General features: G+C 36.5%; 1 protein-coding gene across 2 annotated transcripts in view; it reads right to left on the reverse strand.

Annotated features, from left to right (window-relative positions):
• LOC149923540 (solute carrier family 2, facilitated glucose transporter member 1-like) overlaps positions 1–13,415 on the reverse strand; it is a 52,902-nt gene that overhangs the window by 29,644 nt on the left and 9,843 nt on the right. The window contains exon 1 of one of the 2 annotated variants that reach the window (XM_090159751.1): positions 6,545–6,734. The exons of the other annotated variant lie outside the window; for it this stretch is intronic. Coding sequence (XP_090015877.1) covers positions 6,545–6,583 — 39 coding nt within the window. The 5' untranslated portion in view covers positions 6,584–6,734. Of the gene's footprint in view, positions 1–6,544; positions 6,735–13,415 lie in introns of those variants that run through there. 2 annotated transcript variants of the gene reach the window in all.

Here is a 13,415-nt window from a genome sequence, read left to right on the forward strand (position 1 = left end):
CATGCTCTAGTCAGGGGTCAGCTCGAAAATCGTTAAGCGTATAACAAATTCAACTTATAACCCAACCTATCTAATTGTTTTCCAATGAACATCTTTAACTATGCTATCCGCAACAAATGTTGCAACGTAGAAGCGCTCTTTAAAGTTGGTCCCGGTGTCGCGAGGATAGTAAAGGGGTTCGGACGGCGTGGTGTGACCTAGAAACAGGCCAAATCGACTTTTGAGTCGCGGGGGTGTGTCGCGCTACAATTGGTCGGTTTTGGGGGGAGCGGTCCAGCCTGGCGAAATCCCGGGGCCCGAAGGCCGGGGCTCAGCCCGCATCACGGAGGCCCGGGATTGGGTTATATTTTTAAGACAAATCGATGGCAGGAAAAGATACTCGCAGCTGGTCGGATCAAAAAAAGGAGATTCCACTACGAGCTCAGCCACGAGCCAAATCTGATTCCAAGTTTTGGGCCGTCTTCAAATTTTGAAAGTTCTTTAAAATGGAAGAAGATTGTTACGTAACGTTAGAGCATAAGTAACATAATAACAAAAAGTATGACAATTAACGAGATTTACAACCAAACTGATTTTCATAGTTATTGCGTAATCAAGATGTTTTCTCAGCACAGAGCCCTCTAGGGTCTAAAATATGCGAGACTTCCGCTAAGCCGAAATATCTGGTTTCCGATAGATAGGCGGAATATTAGGCTAAAATTAAAAAAATTAAAAACGATTTCCCGGCGCCACGAGCTCATGTTTTTTATCACGCATGATTCGCACGGGGGCTTCGAAACAAAGCCAAAGCCCCTCGCGACTCCAGAACGTGCTCTCCGATATTAGGCTTAATTTTTTTATCAAAAAGTGGTCATCCAAAACGGTAAGTCGCGAGTCCAAATCCCAGCTTGAAGAGAGTATCAGTGAAGAAAAAAGGTTCGGTTAGAAAATTAGCATTAAAGCAATAGGAAGTGTCATACTTATTGTTATTATGTTACTTTGGTTAGAGTTATTTCGGTAAAGCGGGTATCATCGGGTGATAATTGGGTTCAAATGTCAAAGTGAAACACGGCGAACAGTGGCGGCGTCATAATGAAAAATTTTTAATTTTAATTTTCCATATCATAGGGGTTCTAAATAATTTCAAATAAGCGAAAAATTAAGGTGGTTAACATTTTAAATTCTATGGTACTCAAAATAACACCCAAATAGTTGTAAATAGATTCGAAAATTGCATACAGGCAAATAAACATTAGGGACGTACTTAGGAGTTCGATTTTTATGCTTTTTATTAATAGTAGATGGCACCAAATTAAAAAACAATTTGAGAATGGAATAAATACATTTTGTACAAACTATTTAAAAAAACGTTTTTTAAAAAATTAGTTAAATTCACCATGGTTAGGTAATTTAGTTTCATACGTTCTGGTAAGTCCAGTAAGACTTCACGTATTTAAAAATGATCTTTAATTTCTGTATCCTGACCAGATCACCCTACGTTTCTAAGACAGGCCTATTTAAACAAAAAACACTTGGTGACCATTGTATCGCCTATAATACCATAAACCCAATAAGAATAAGTTTGCGCGCAGTTGGCAAATTAAATGACACTGCAAGAATGCTTACGTCGTAATCATTGCGTATACAAAACCACACTTTCTCCATAACTCAAAATGCAAAATACTTTCTCCATAACTCAAAATGCAAAATACTTTCCTCCATAACTCAAAATGCAAAATGCAATATGCAAAATGCAAAATAGTTTCCTAGAAACTCAAAATGCAAAATGTAAAATGCAAAGTAGTTTCCTAGAGACTCAAAATGCAATATGGAAAATGCAAAAAAGTTTCCTAGAAACTCAAAATGCAAAATGTAAAGTAGTTTCCTAGAAACTCAAAATGCAAAATGTAAAATGCAAAGTAGTTTCCTAGAGACTCCAAATGCAATATGGAAAATGCAAAATAGTTTCCTAGAAACTCAAAATGCAAAATGCAAAATAGTTTCCTAGAAACTCAAAATGAAAAATGCAAAATAGTTTCCTAGAAACTTAAAATGCAAAATGTAAAATGCCAAGTAGTTTCCTAGAAATGCAAAATGTAAAATGCAAAGTAGTTTCCTAGAGACTCAAAATGCAATATGGAAAATGCAGAAAAGTTTCCTAGAAACTCAAAATGCAAAATGCAAAAATGTAAAATAGTTTCCTGGAAACTCAAAATGCAAAATAATTTTCCTAACTCAAAATTTTGCATTTTGCGTATCCAAAATGCATCTTGAACAACACTGCAAAACCAAGACTAAAGAAAGGGTTTCTATATTCTATTTGTCCCAATTGGGGCTTTAGGGCGAGATACTATTTCCAGATAAAGGTCGCATGCCGAAAAACAGGTCAATTATCAAAAGTGAAGATGCTCCAATTGAAAGCAAAGCTACTTAAGACAGTACGTAATTCGAGAGCAGCCTATTGACTAATCGAATCAACTACTCTTCAGATATAAGAGATACCCTCGCGGACGATTTTAAGTGGACAACAATATCGCTTGAGAAATCGTTTCTGAAAACGCGCTAATGCAAAAACTACTCCCTCTACAACACCAGATAAAATAATTTTGTTTTCTAATCGTCCCAGATTTGTATTTAGTGTCACGTTCACAGACTAGAGATAGAGATTTGCATGGAAACCTAATATTGGAGAAAATGATATTTAGTGACGGTTGGATTCGCTTATCGTACGAATTGATAGACGTACTAACACGCGAGAAAATCTGCGTTTGGAAGCGTGAAATAAAATTCACTCTCAATATCGTCGTTGACGACATTTTCAATCCACACGGAATTTAGTCCACAGATTATATAAAAAGAATCAAAAACCTATTTAATAGCTATCTCAATTTCCAAAGATTAATTTTTCGTGGGATTTAGCTCACGGGAAATTCTACACGAAATAATGTTTGTGGTAACAGTCTACATCCAATTAAAACGCCATACATGGGACGCATCCGGACCGAGGGGTCGGATAATCAGGGGCGTAGGAACCACGGGGGGGGGGCAGGGGGGGGGCAATGCCCCTCCCTAGAATTTTTCTGGGAGGGGCAACTAATGTTATTGCCCCCTCCAACATTTTGGTCAGTTGAAATTTTCCACCAAAGGCTCAAATTATCATTTTAAAAACATATACAGTTTATAGAACCTCAACTGTGTTTAAATTTCTTTTCCCGCCAATTTACATAGTAGTAAACAGTACACATGCATTCGGAGAAGCTACACCCCATTAAAAATTCAAAACCATTCTCCAGACCAATTTTCGTTTCTCTTTGCCCCCTCCAACTTCTAGAACGTTCCTACGCCCCTTCGGACACTTGCCATTATTTTGTACGGGATTTCAGGATTTCCTAGAGATTTTGGCGATTTTATCATTACATTTTGAAGTGATTTTGGGATTTCAATGTTAATTTACCATAGCGAGAGTTTAAAGATTTTGCTTTTTTTAGACAAAGTGTACGGGATTTTGGTAAATGTCCGACCCCTCGATCCGGGCACATCATGGGCAGTAATACGAATAATTAGAAACGATTATCATACAGACCGTATCATCTGCCAAATATCTACACCGGCGCCTAGGACATTTACTAATTAAACGTTGGAAAAAGTGCTTGCCATTATTAAGCAATTAAATATGACCTTTATGAATAAACGCGATTCAACCCGAAAAATTTGTTTCACGAATTTTAAAACATCCTATCTTTACTTTATCGTAACTGCCAAATTGTGAGTTTCGCACATTTTACTTTATTTCACCTAGTGTTGTTAATTTTCCGGAAAAATAAAATGCGGAAAAATTTCAAATCGGAAAAATAAAAAATTGAAACAAATTACTTTTTCAGGGTTTTTAATGTTTTTAACTTTATATCGATATAAAATGTCTAATATCAATAAAAATACTAAAAACATTAATAGTGTTACATTGTTAACCAGTTTAAACTAGTCTAGAGGTTTAGTTTTACTTTGAGATTCGAAAAATTAGGCGAAAATGCAGTTTCATTTAAATTTGCAAACAATATATTAGACTAATCATGGAATTAAAACTTGGTTTTTATTTTTTTTCGGAAAAATACTGAAAATTTTCCGAAAAAAAAAGCCTCGGTCATTTCTGATTTACAACACTAATTTCAACACAGGCAGCTTATCAATTATGTATTTATTTCAACTTGGGGATAATGTTTATGTTGAGACCATTTTAAGCGTTAATTGTTACCATATCAGCCACGTATGTCATTGGCCAACTAAAAGTAACGTGTTCCAACGCGATTGAAACGGACACTTGTGGCGTTTTCATTACCCCTCTCGTGCAAGTGGTTAATTCAACAATGATGACAGCGTATCGTTTCAACATGATAATTCTCCCTAATTAAAAATAAATACCGTTTTCATTTATTTCATATTGAAGATATTAGAACACTTCGTCGAATTTCTCTAAACTTTATTTTAGAAGTTACGGCTTATAATTATTGCGTAATTAAGTACGAAATTGACGTAACAACGAACACGGAAGCAAAAAAATTTATTCTTAAACTAATAATTCTCAGGAGCTGAACCAGCGCGGTAAAAAGCCAGGTGTAAGCTGACGAAAACATTGGCTCCCGAATTGGTCGTAAAAGCCACGCGAGTCTCGCGCGCATCGTAATGAATTATTTACGTTTTTCGCGAGTACGGTTATGAAAATGTATAACCGGATTCTTTTACAAAAAAAAACACGCAAAATTTCTTCAGGGACACTTAATTATACAATATAAAAATCAAGGTTGCTAAAAATTGCTTTGGAACGCGAGATAAATTCCTAGATGTAAAATTAAAGACCAGTAAATGTTGAACCTATATGTATATTCACGATAAGGTATATCAATGACAATTAAGAAGAGTTATACCGTTAAATTCGGAATTGGATGAGAGTGTACCGAGATTCTTCTGTAAAGAAGCAGATTGTGGAGATGGTTTAATTGTTGAAACGTCGTGTGACGAAATATCAGCGCAAGATTAAAATCTTCGCACTCAGCTGTATTTTTTAGTAAAGAGAGGGTTGATATTTTTGAAGCATTTCGTGCTGTTTAACAGTAAATGGTAATTTTGGGGAATAATTAAGCGTTTTTAATCATTTTTCGCCAGAAATTGCGAGTGAAAAAGTGATTACCTTCGAATTATTTCTAGTATTTTTAGCAAACTGAATAAATTTGTATTCAAATGCTTTTTGTCGATCTAAGCAATGGATATTTGGGTTGCGACTTATAAGGGATTGTTAGGCGTTTATAAATATTTTATTCATGAATATTACATGGTTTTTGGTAACATTATGTTTTGGTCACCGCAATAAATTTTTTATTTTATTAACAGGGCCATATAAATAACAATTATATTTCATTTTTATCAGCTTAATCTAATAGAAACTTAACACTTTCATTTTAATTTTAGTAGTGTTAATGTAATCTTTGTGATCCACTTTTAAAGCAAGTATCACTCAAAACTAAATTTAAGTTTACATTTAATTCCACACTAATTTGTTTGGTCTTTTTTCTGGAAATTTTGTATTGTTCTAAAAATTACCTTAAAACTTAGTCCAAACATGCCTTAGAAAAAAGGATTTATAGTTATAGTTACAAACTTTTCATATAGTGAAATATTTCCTAGCCCTCACCAAAAATGGAAAATATTTCCTAGCCCTCACCAAAAATGGAAAATATTTCCTAGCCCTCACCAAAAATGGAAAATATTTCCTAGCCCTCACCAAAAATGGAAAATATTTCCTAGCCCTCACCAAAAATGGAAAATATTTCCTAGCCCTCACCAAAAATGGAAAATATTTCCTAGCCCTCACCAAAAATGGAAAATATTTCCTAGCCCTCACCAAAAATGGAAAATATTTCCTAGCCCTCACCAAAAATGGAAAATATTTCCTAGCCCTCACCAAAAATGGAAAATATTTCCTAGCCCTCACCAAAAATGGAAAATATTTCCTAGCCCTCACCAAAAATGGAAAATATTTCCTAGCCCTCACCAAAAATGGAAAATATTTCCTAGCCCTCACCAAAAATGGAAAATATTTCCTAGCCCTCACCAAAAATGGAAAATATTTCCTAGCCCTCACCAAAAATGGAAAATATTTCCTAGCCCTCACCAAAAATGGAAAATATTTCCTAGCCCTCACCAAAAATGGAAAATATTTCCTAGCCCTCACCAAAAATGGAAAATATTTCCTAGCCCTCACCAAAAATGGAAAATATTTCCTAGCCCTCACCAAAAATGGAAAATATTTCCTAGCCCTCACCAAAAATGGAAAATATTTCCTAGCCCTCACCAAAAATGGAAAATATTTCCTAGCCCTCACCAAAAATGGAAAATATTTCCTAGCCCTCACCAAAAATGGAAAATATTTCCTAGCCCTCACCAAAAATGGAAAATATTTCCTAGCCCTCACCAAAAATGGAAAATATTTCCTAGCCCTCACCAAAACCTAACATAAATTTCCTAGCCCTCATCCAAATTTAAAATATTTCAAAGAGAAACTTTAACTTACTTTGAAAATTCCAGTATCAAGATTTACGACTTTACCCATTTCAATCGACACGACTTAAGCGTAATACCAATTTTTTATCTATAAATATATTTTGGTCCGTACAAAATGGTATTCTTAAAGCAAATAGAATTAACTGCAAGGAGAAAACTTCAACTGGGAAGTATGCTTTAAATTGATCTCACTTCGTTAAGTATTTAGCAGAAGTTGGGGAGTCTCTTTTATAACCTTCGTCTTAAGATTTTCCCCGCCGCCCTCCCATCACTTCTTTCGCGATTGGAGGGACAAAAAGTGTACAATCCCCCCTCACGCGGTAGACTAAATCGTTTTGAATTCGATATCCATACTGAGAAATCTCCTTTATCGACGCCCTAAAACAAATCTTTCAAAGATAAAGTGCAAGCTAGTTAGTTGTTATTGAAGATCTACTTTTTGAGCTATATGAATATATTACATTTTATTTACGTATGTAAAATGATTTGATGCAATTTCCAAAATTTTTATCCAAAAGGGATCCAGTTTAAATCCAATTTTGTTTCAAAATTATTTTGGTCAAATGAAGTTGAATTTACAAATATGGTAATTGGATCAAATATAATTTTGGGGTTGTAATTTTGCAACCAAATTTGATACACCTTTTAATAATGGGTGGATTTTAAATCCAGGAGTTTTGAACTAAAACTATTTAAGAAGAATGTATGGAAACCCAAAAGGTAACCGAGGTACTCTAGAGCAATTCAATTCGCAAAGCAGACGATTTGTAACCACAAATCAAATCTTTCCGCTTCGCTTCTACGTGGTTAATTTGAAGATAGCGAGTTTGATAAAGAATCGAACACGTGTAGAGTATCTTAAATTTCCAACGAATAAAAACGACTCGGGAAAACACGTTTTTTTGGATTTAAACCAAAAGTACGTTATAAATCCAAGAAATAATAAATTAAAATGACCAAGTCGTCTTACTGATAAAACAAATAAGAATTATACATTTTTCAAATTAATTTTAGGTTGAGTAAAAAGTCATAACACTGATGTTACTAACCATAGTCCTATCAATTAAAAATGGCCCAATTTGGAATCGAGGGGTCGGACATTTACCAAAACACCGTACACTTTGTCTAAAATCGCAAAATCTTTTAACTCTCTATGGTAAATTAACATTTAAATCCCAAAAACACTTCAAAACGTAATGATAAAATCGCCCAAATCTCTACGAAATCCCGAACTCCCGTACAAAATAATAGCAAGTGTCCGACACCTCGTTTGAAATACATTTAACGCGACACTGATAATCAAATTGTGCCGTGTAATTACATTATATATTTAGTCTATATTAACGACCTACGCAATACAGTCATTGAAGGAAAATTAATATCGTTTGCTGAAGATACAACATGTTATTTGAAAGTACTTCGTCGTCTGAGGTATTTCGGATAGCCCAATTAGGTGTAACTCGTATTTACAAAATATCGAAATCTTTTAACTCAAGATATCGCCAACTAAATATATTTGCTTTTCTTTGTTTATATAAATTTTGCATTCTCCGTGGGTTTTTATCTTTTTTTTTGGCTTAGAATCGTATACTCTGCAATTGTCCAATCTGTCAGAGCATACGGTGTTAAATATTAAAATCGCACTCATTAATTACTTAAACTTATCTTAAATATAAATCGAACCTAAAAATTAATCTTAAATATAAATCGAACCTAAAAATTAATCTTAAATATAAATTGAACCTTAAATTTAAAATATGAAACACTAAAACTAATAATTCTAAACAATTGTAACCCTTAATAATATTCCCAACATTTGTAAAAACCCTTGTATTATTGTATTTTTATTTTATTGTATTGTGTTTGAAAACCTTCCACGCTCTCTGGATAAAACCCAGAAAACTCCAAGTGCATCACCAGAATTTCCACCGCAATATCGTTTTGCACACCTGCAACGGATATTGGCCATCGGCCCCCCTCTTTTTCATGGTAACGCGGAGTTTTCTTCGATACCCCAGAGAGCGAGGAAGGGCAGATAGCTTACATAGTCTTTGGGCGCGCTAGCTTAACATCGTAAAATTGCGACGCGCTAGCTTAACATCGTAAAATTGCGACGCGCTAGCTTAACATCGTAAAATTGCGACGCGCTAGCTTAACATCGTAAAATTGCGACGCGCTAGCTTAACATCGTAAAATTGCGACGCGCTAGCTTAACATCGTAAAATTGCGACGCGCTAGCTTAACATCGTAAAATTGCGACGCGCTAGCTTAACATCGTAAAATTGCGACGCGCTAGCTTAACATCGTAAAATTGCGACGCGCTAGCTTAACATCGTAAAATTGCGGCGCGCTAGCTTAACATCGTAAAATTGCGGCGCGCTAGCTTAACATCGTAAAATTGCGGCGCGCTAGCTTAACATCGTAAAATTGCGACGCGCTAACTTAACATCGTAAAATTGCGACGCGCTAGCTTAACATCGTAAAATTGCGACGCGCTAGCTTAACATCGTAAAATTGCGGCGCGCTAGCTTAACATCGTAAAATTGCGGCGCGCTAGCTTAACATCGTAAAATTGCGGCGCGCTAGCTTAACATCGTAAAATTGCGGCGCGCTAGCTTAACATCGTAAAATTGCGACGCGCTAGCTTAACATCGTAAAATTGCGACGCGCTAGCTTAACATCGTAAAATTGCGACGCGCTAGCTTAACATCGTAAAATTGCGACGCGCTAGCTTAACATCGTAAAATTGCGACGCGCTAGCTTAACATCGTAAAATTGCGACGCGCTAGCTTAACATCGTAAAATTGCGACGCGCTAGCTTAACATCGTAAAATTGCGACGCGCTAGCTTAACATCGTAAAATTGCGACGCGCTAGCTTAACATCGTAAAATTGCGACGCGCTAGCTTAACATCGTAAAATTGCGACGCGCTAGCTTAACATCGTAAAATTGCGACGCGCTAGCTTAACATCGTAAAATTGCGACGCGCTAGCTTAACATCGTAAAATTGCGACGCGCTAGCTTAACATCGTAAAATTGCGACGCGCTAGCTTAACATCGTAAAATTGCGGCGCGCTAGCTTAACATCGTAAAATTGCGGCGCGCTAGCTTAACATCGTAAAATTGCGACGCGCTAGCTTAACATCGTAAAATTGCGGCGCGCTAGCTTAACATCGTAAAATTGCGGCGCGCTAGCTTAACATCGTAAAATTGCGGCGCGCTAGCTTAACATCGTAAAATTGCGGCGCGCTAGCTTAACATCGTAAAATTGCGGCGCGCTAGCTTAACATCGTAAAATTGCGGCGCGCTAGCTTAACATCGTAAAATTGCGGCGCGCTAGCTTAACATCGTAAAATTGCGGCGCGCTAGCTTAACATCGTAAAATTGCGGCGCGCTAGCTTAACATCGTAAAATTGCGGCGCGCTAGCTTAACATCGTAAAATTGCGGCGCGCTAGCTTAACATCGTAAAATTGCGGCGCGCTAGCTTAACATCGTAAAATTGCGACGCGCTAGCTTAACATCGTAAAATTGCGACGCGCTAGCTTAACATCGTAAAATTGCGACGCGCTAGCTTAACATCGTAAAATTGCGGCGCGCTAGCTTAACATCGTAAAATTGCGGCGCGCTAGCTTAACATGGTAAAATTGCGGCGCGCTAGCTTAACATGGTAAAATTGCGGCGCGCTAGCTTAACATGGTAAAATTGCGGCGCGCTAGCTTAACATCGTAAAATTGCGGCGCGCTAGCTTAACATCGTAAAATTGCGACGCGCTAGCTTAACATCGTAAAATTGCGGCGCGCTAGCTTAACATCGTAAAATTGCGACGCGCTAGCTTAACATCGTAAAATTGCGACGCGCTAGCTTAACATCGTAAAATTGCGACGCGCTAGCTTAACATCGTAAAATTGCGACGCGCTAGCTTAACATCGTAAAATTGCGACGCGCTAGCTTAACATCGTAAAATTGCGACGCGCTAGCTTAACATCGTAAAATTGCGGCGCGCTAGCTTAACATCGTAAAATTGCGACGCGCTAGCTTAACATCGTAAAATTGCGACGCGCTAGCTTAACATCGTAAAATTGCGACGCGCTAGCTTAACATCGTAAAATTGCGGCGCGCTAGCTTAACATCGTAAAATTGCGGCGCGCTAGCTTAACATCGTAAAATTGCGGCGCGCTAGCTTAACATCGTAAAATTGCGGCGCGCTAGCTTAACATCGTAAAATTGCGACGCGCTAGCTTAACATCGTAAAATTGCGACGCGCTAGCTTAACATCGTAAAATTGCGACGCGCTAGCTTAACATCGTAAAATTGCGACGCGCTAGCTTAACATCGTAAAATTGCGACGCGCTAGCTTAACATCGTAAAATTGCGACGCGCTAGCTTAACATCGTAAAATTGCGACGCGCTAGCTTAACATCGTAAAATTGCGACGCGCTAGCTTAACATCGTAAAATTGCGACGCGCTAGCTTAACATCGTAAAATTGCGACGCGCTAGCTTAACATCGTAAAATTGCGACGCGCTAGCTTAACATCGTAAAATTTCGGCGCGCTAGCTTAACATCGTAAAATTTCGGCGCGCTAGCTTAACATCGTAATTTTACATTTTGTTTCAAGTACGAGACAGCTAGAGAGGTGACGATGTATCTTAGTCTGTAACAGATAGACGAATTTTGGCCGGTTTACAGCGCCATGCTATGGAAGTTGCGTCTATATATTCTTCGTTACCCTTAAATCCATAATCGCTATTACGTATTGACGTGCTAATAATAAATCAAATTGGGGTGCCATTCTCAAAACTTAGACCCCAATCTGAGAAAGAAAAAAAAAATGAACCGAAATTTCTAACAAACAAGATAAATATACCCCCTGGAATTTTTCCCCTCTTTGCAACTAAAATTGCAAGCGACTTTGTCAAATGAAACTTCGAAACGAACGCCGAGGCATTGATAAATATAATTGAGAATTAAGTCTCGAAGTGGCGAGGAGCGGCAAAGGAGATGAAATCGGTTTAGAATTACGAGCGATTCCCATCACCAGATAGTCATAAATCAAAGATGAAAAATTGGGTCTATCTATAACTTTAAATCGCTTAGGACATTATCTTCAGTCCTAGACTCTTTAATCCACTTTCATTTCGAAAAACTGGATAAATCTGGATGCGCTCTTCAGGTTTTCCCTTACGTAACAAAATATAGACCACTCCAGTCGAGATTAGTTAACGATTAGTTAAAGTGTACGGCCGCTTTTAACACAGCATAAACATTTTGAAATAATCCAATTAGATTATCACCTAGTACCGCAAATATTTCCCAAGATTATCACCGGCTACATACGAAGGGATAGCCCTCTCTTGTTTTGTTAAGTGTGTTATCAGAACGGTTCAGTGTCGTTTGAGTAACTCGCGATTAGAAGCTACAGAGAGCACGATCTGGGCCGAAACCATTATGCAAATTTATCAAAGGTTACGGTTACAATAATTAATACGCACGAGTTTATAGGCATTTCAAATTTCCATGACACGAGTTTATAGGCATTTCAAATTTCCATGACACGAGTTTATAGGCATTTCAAATTTCCATGACACGAGTTTATAGGCATTTCAAATTTCCATGACACGAGTTTATAGGCATTTCAAATTTCCATGACACGAGTTTATAGGCATTTCAAATTTCCATGACACGAGTTTATAGGCATTTCAAATTTCCATGACACGAGTTTATAGGCATTTCAAATTTCCATGATACGATATTATAGAAATTTCAAATTTCCATGACACGATAATATAGCCATTTCAAATTTCCATGACACGAGTTTATAGCCATTTCAAATTTCCATGACAAGACAATATAGAAATTTCAAATTTCCATGACAAGATAATATAGAAATTTCAAATTTCCATGACACGAGTTTATAGCCATTTCAAATTTCCATGACACGAGTTTATAGCCATTTCAAATTTCCATGACAAGATAATATAGAAATTTCAAATTTCCATGACACGATAATATAGAAATTTCAAATTTCCATGACACGATAATATAGAAATTTCAAATTTCCATGACACGATAATATAGAAATTTCAAATTTCCATGACACGATAATATAGCCATTTCAAATTTCCATTACACGATAATATAGCCATTTCAAATTTCCATTACACGATAATATAGCCATTTCAAATTTCCATGACACGAGTTTATAGCCATTTCAAATTTCCATTACAAGATAATATAGAAATTTCAAATTTCCATGACACGAGTTTATAGCCATTTCAAATTTCCATGACAAGATAATATAGAAATTTCAAATTTCCATGACAAGATAATATAGAAATTTCAAATTTCCATGACAAGATAATATAGAAATTTCAAATTTCCATGACAAGATAATATAGAAATTTCAAATTTCCATGACAAGATAATATAGAAATTTCAAATTTCCATGACAAGATAATATAGAAATTTCAAATTTCCATGACAAGATAATATAGAAATTTCAAATTTCCATGACAAGATAATATAGAAATTTCAAATTTCCATGACACGAGTTTATAGCTATTTCAAATTTCCATGACACGAATTTATATGCATTTCTAAGCCCACCAAATATTTGTTTCAAATTTTAGTCCCCCAAACATTTATTTTAAAGCTCCTAAAAATTTTACAAAAACAATTGACGAGTGAAAATGTAGATTTGTTTCGGGACAAACCGGACACTAGAGCCATCTTTACCTGGTTATGACTCAGATAGTTAGTGAAATGGGTCCAATGGCTGGGACACTTGAGGGCTTCCCTGATGAGAAGCCAACACCTCAGCCAAGAGCGCTTCTTATTGGCTATGGCTTCCTCCCTGCGTATGGACAGAAGGACCTTGGAG

This window comes from Leiobunum rupestre, chromosome 10, assembly GCF_980474605.1.
Source record: "Leiobunum rupestre chromosome 10, qqLeiRupe1.1.hap1, whole genome shotgun sequence".
In the NCBI taxonomy this organism is placed as follows: Eukaryota; Metazoa; Arthropoda; class Arachnida; order Opiliones; family Sclerosomatidae; genus Leiobunum; species Leiobunum rupestre.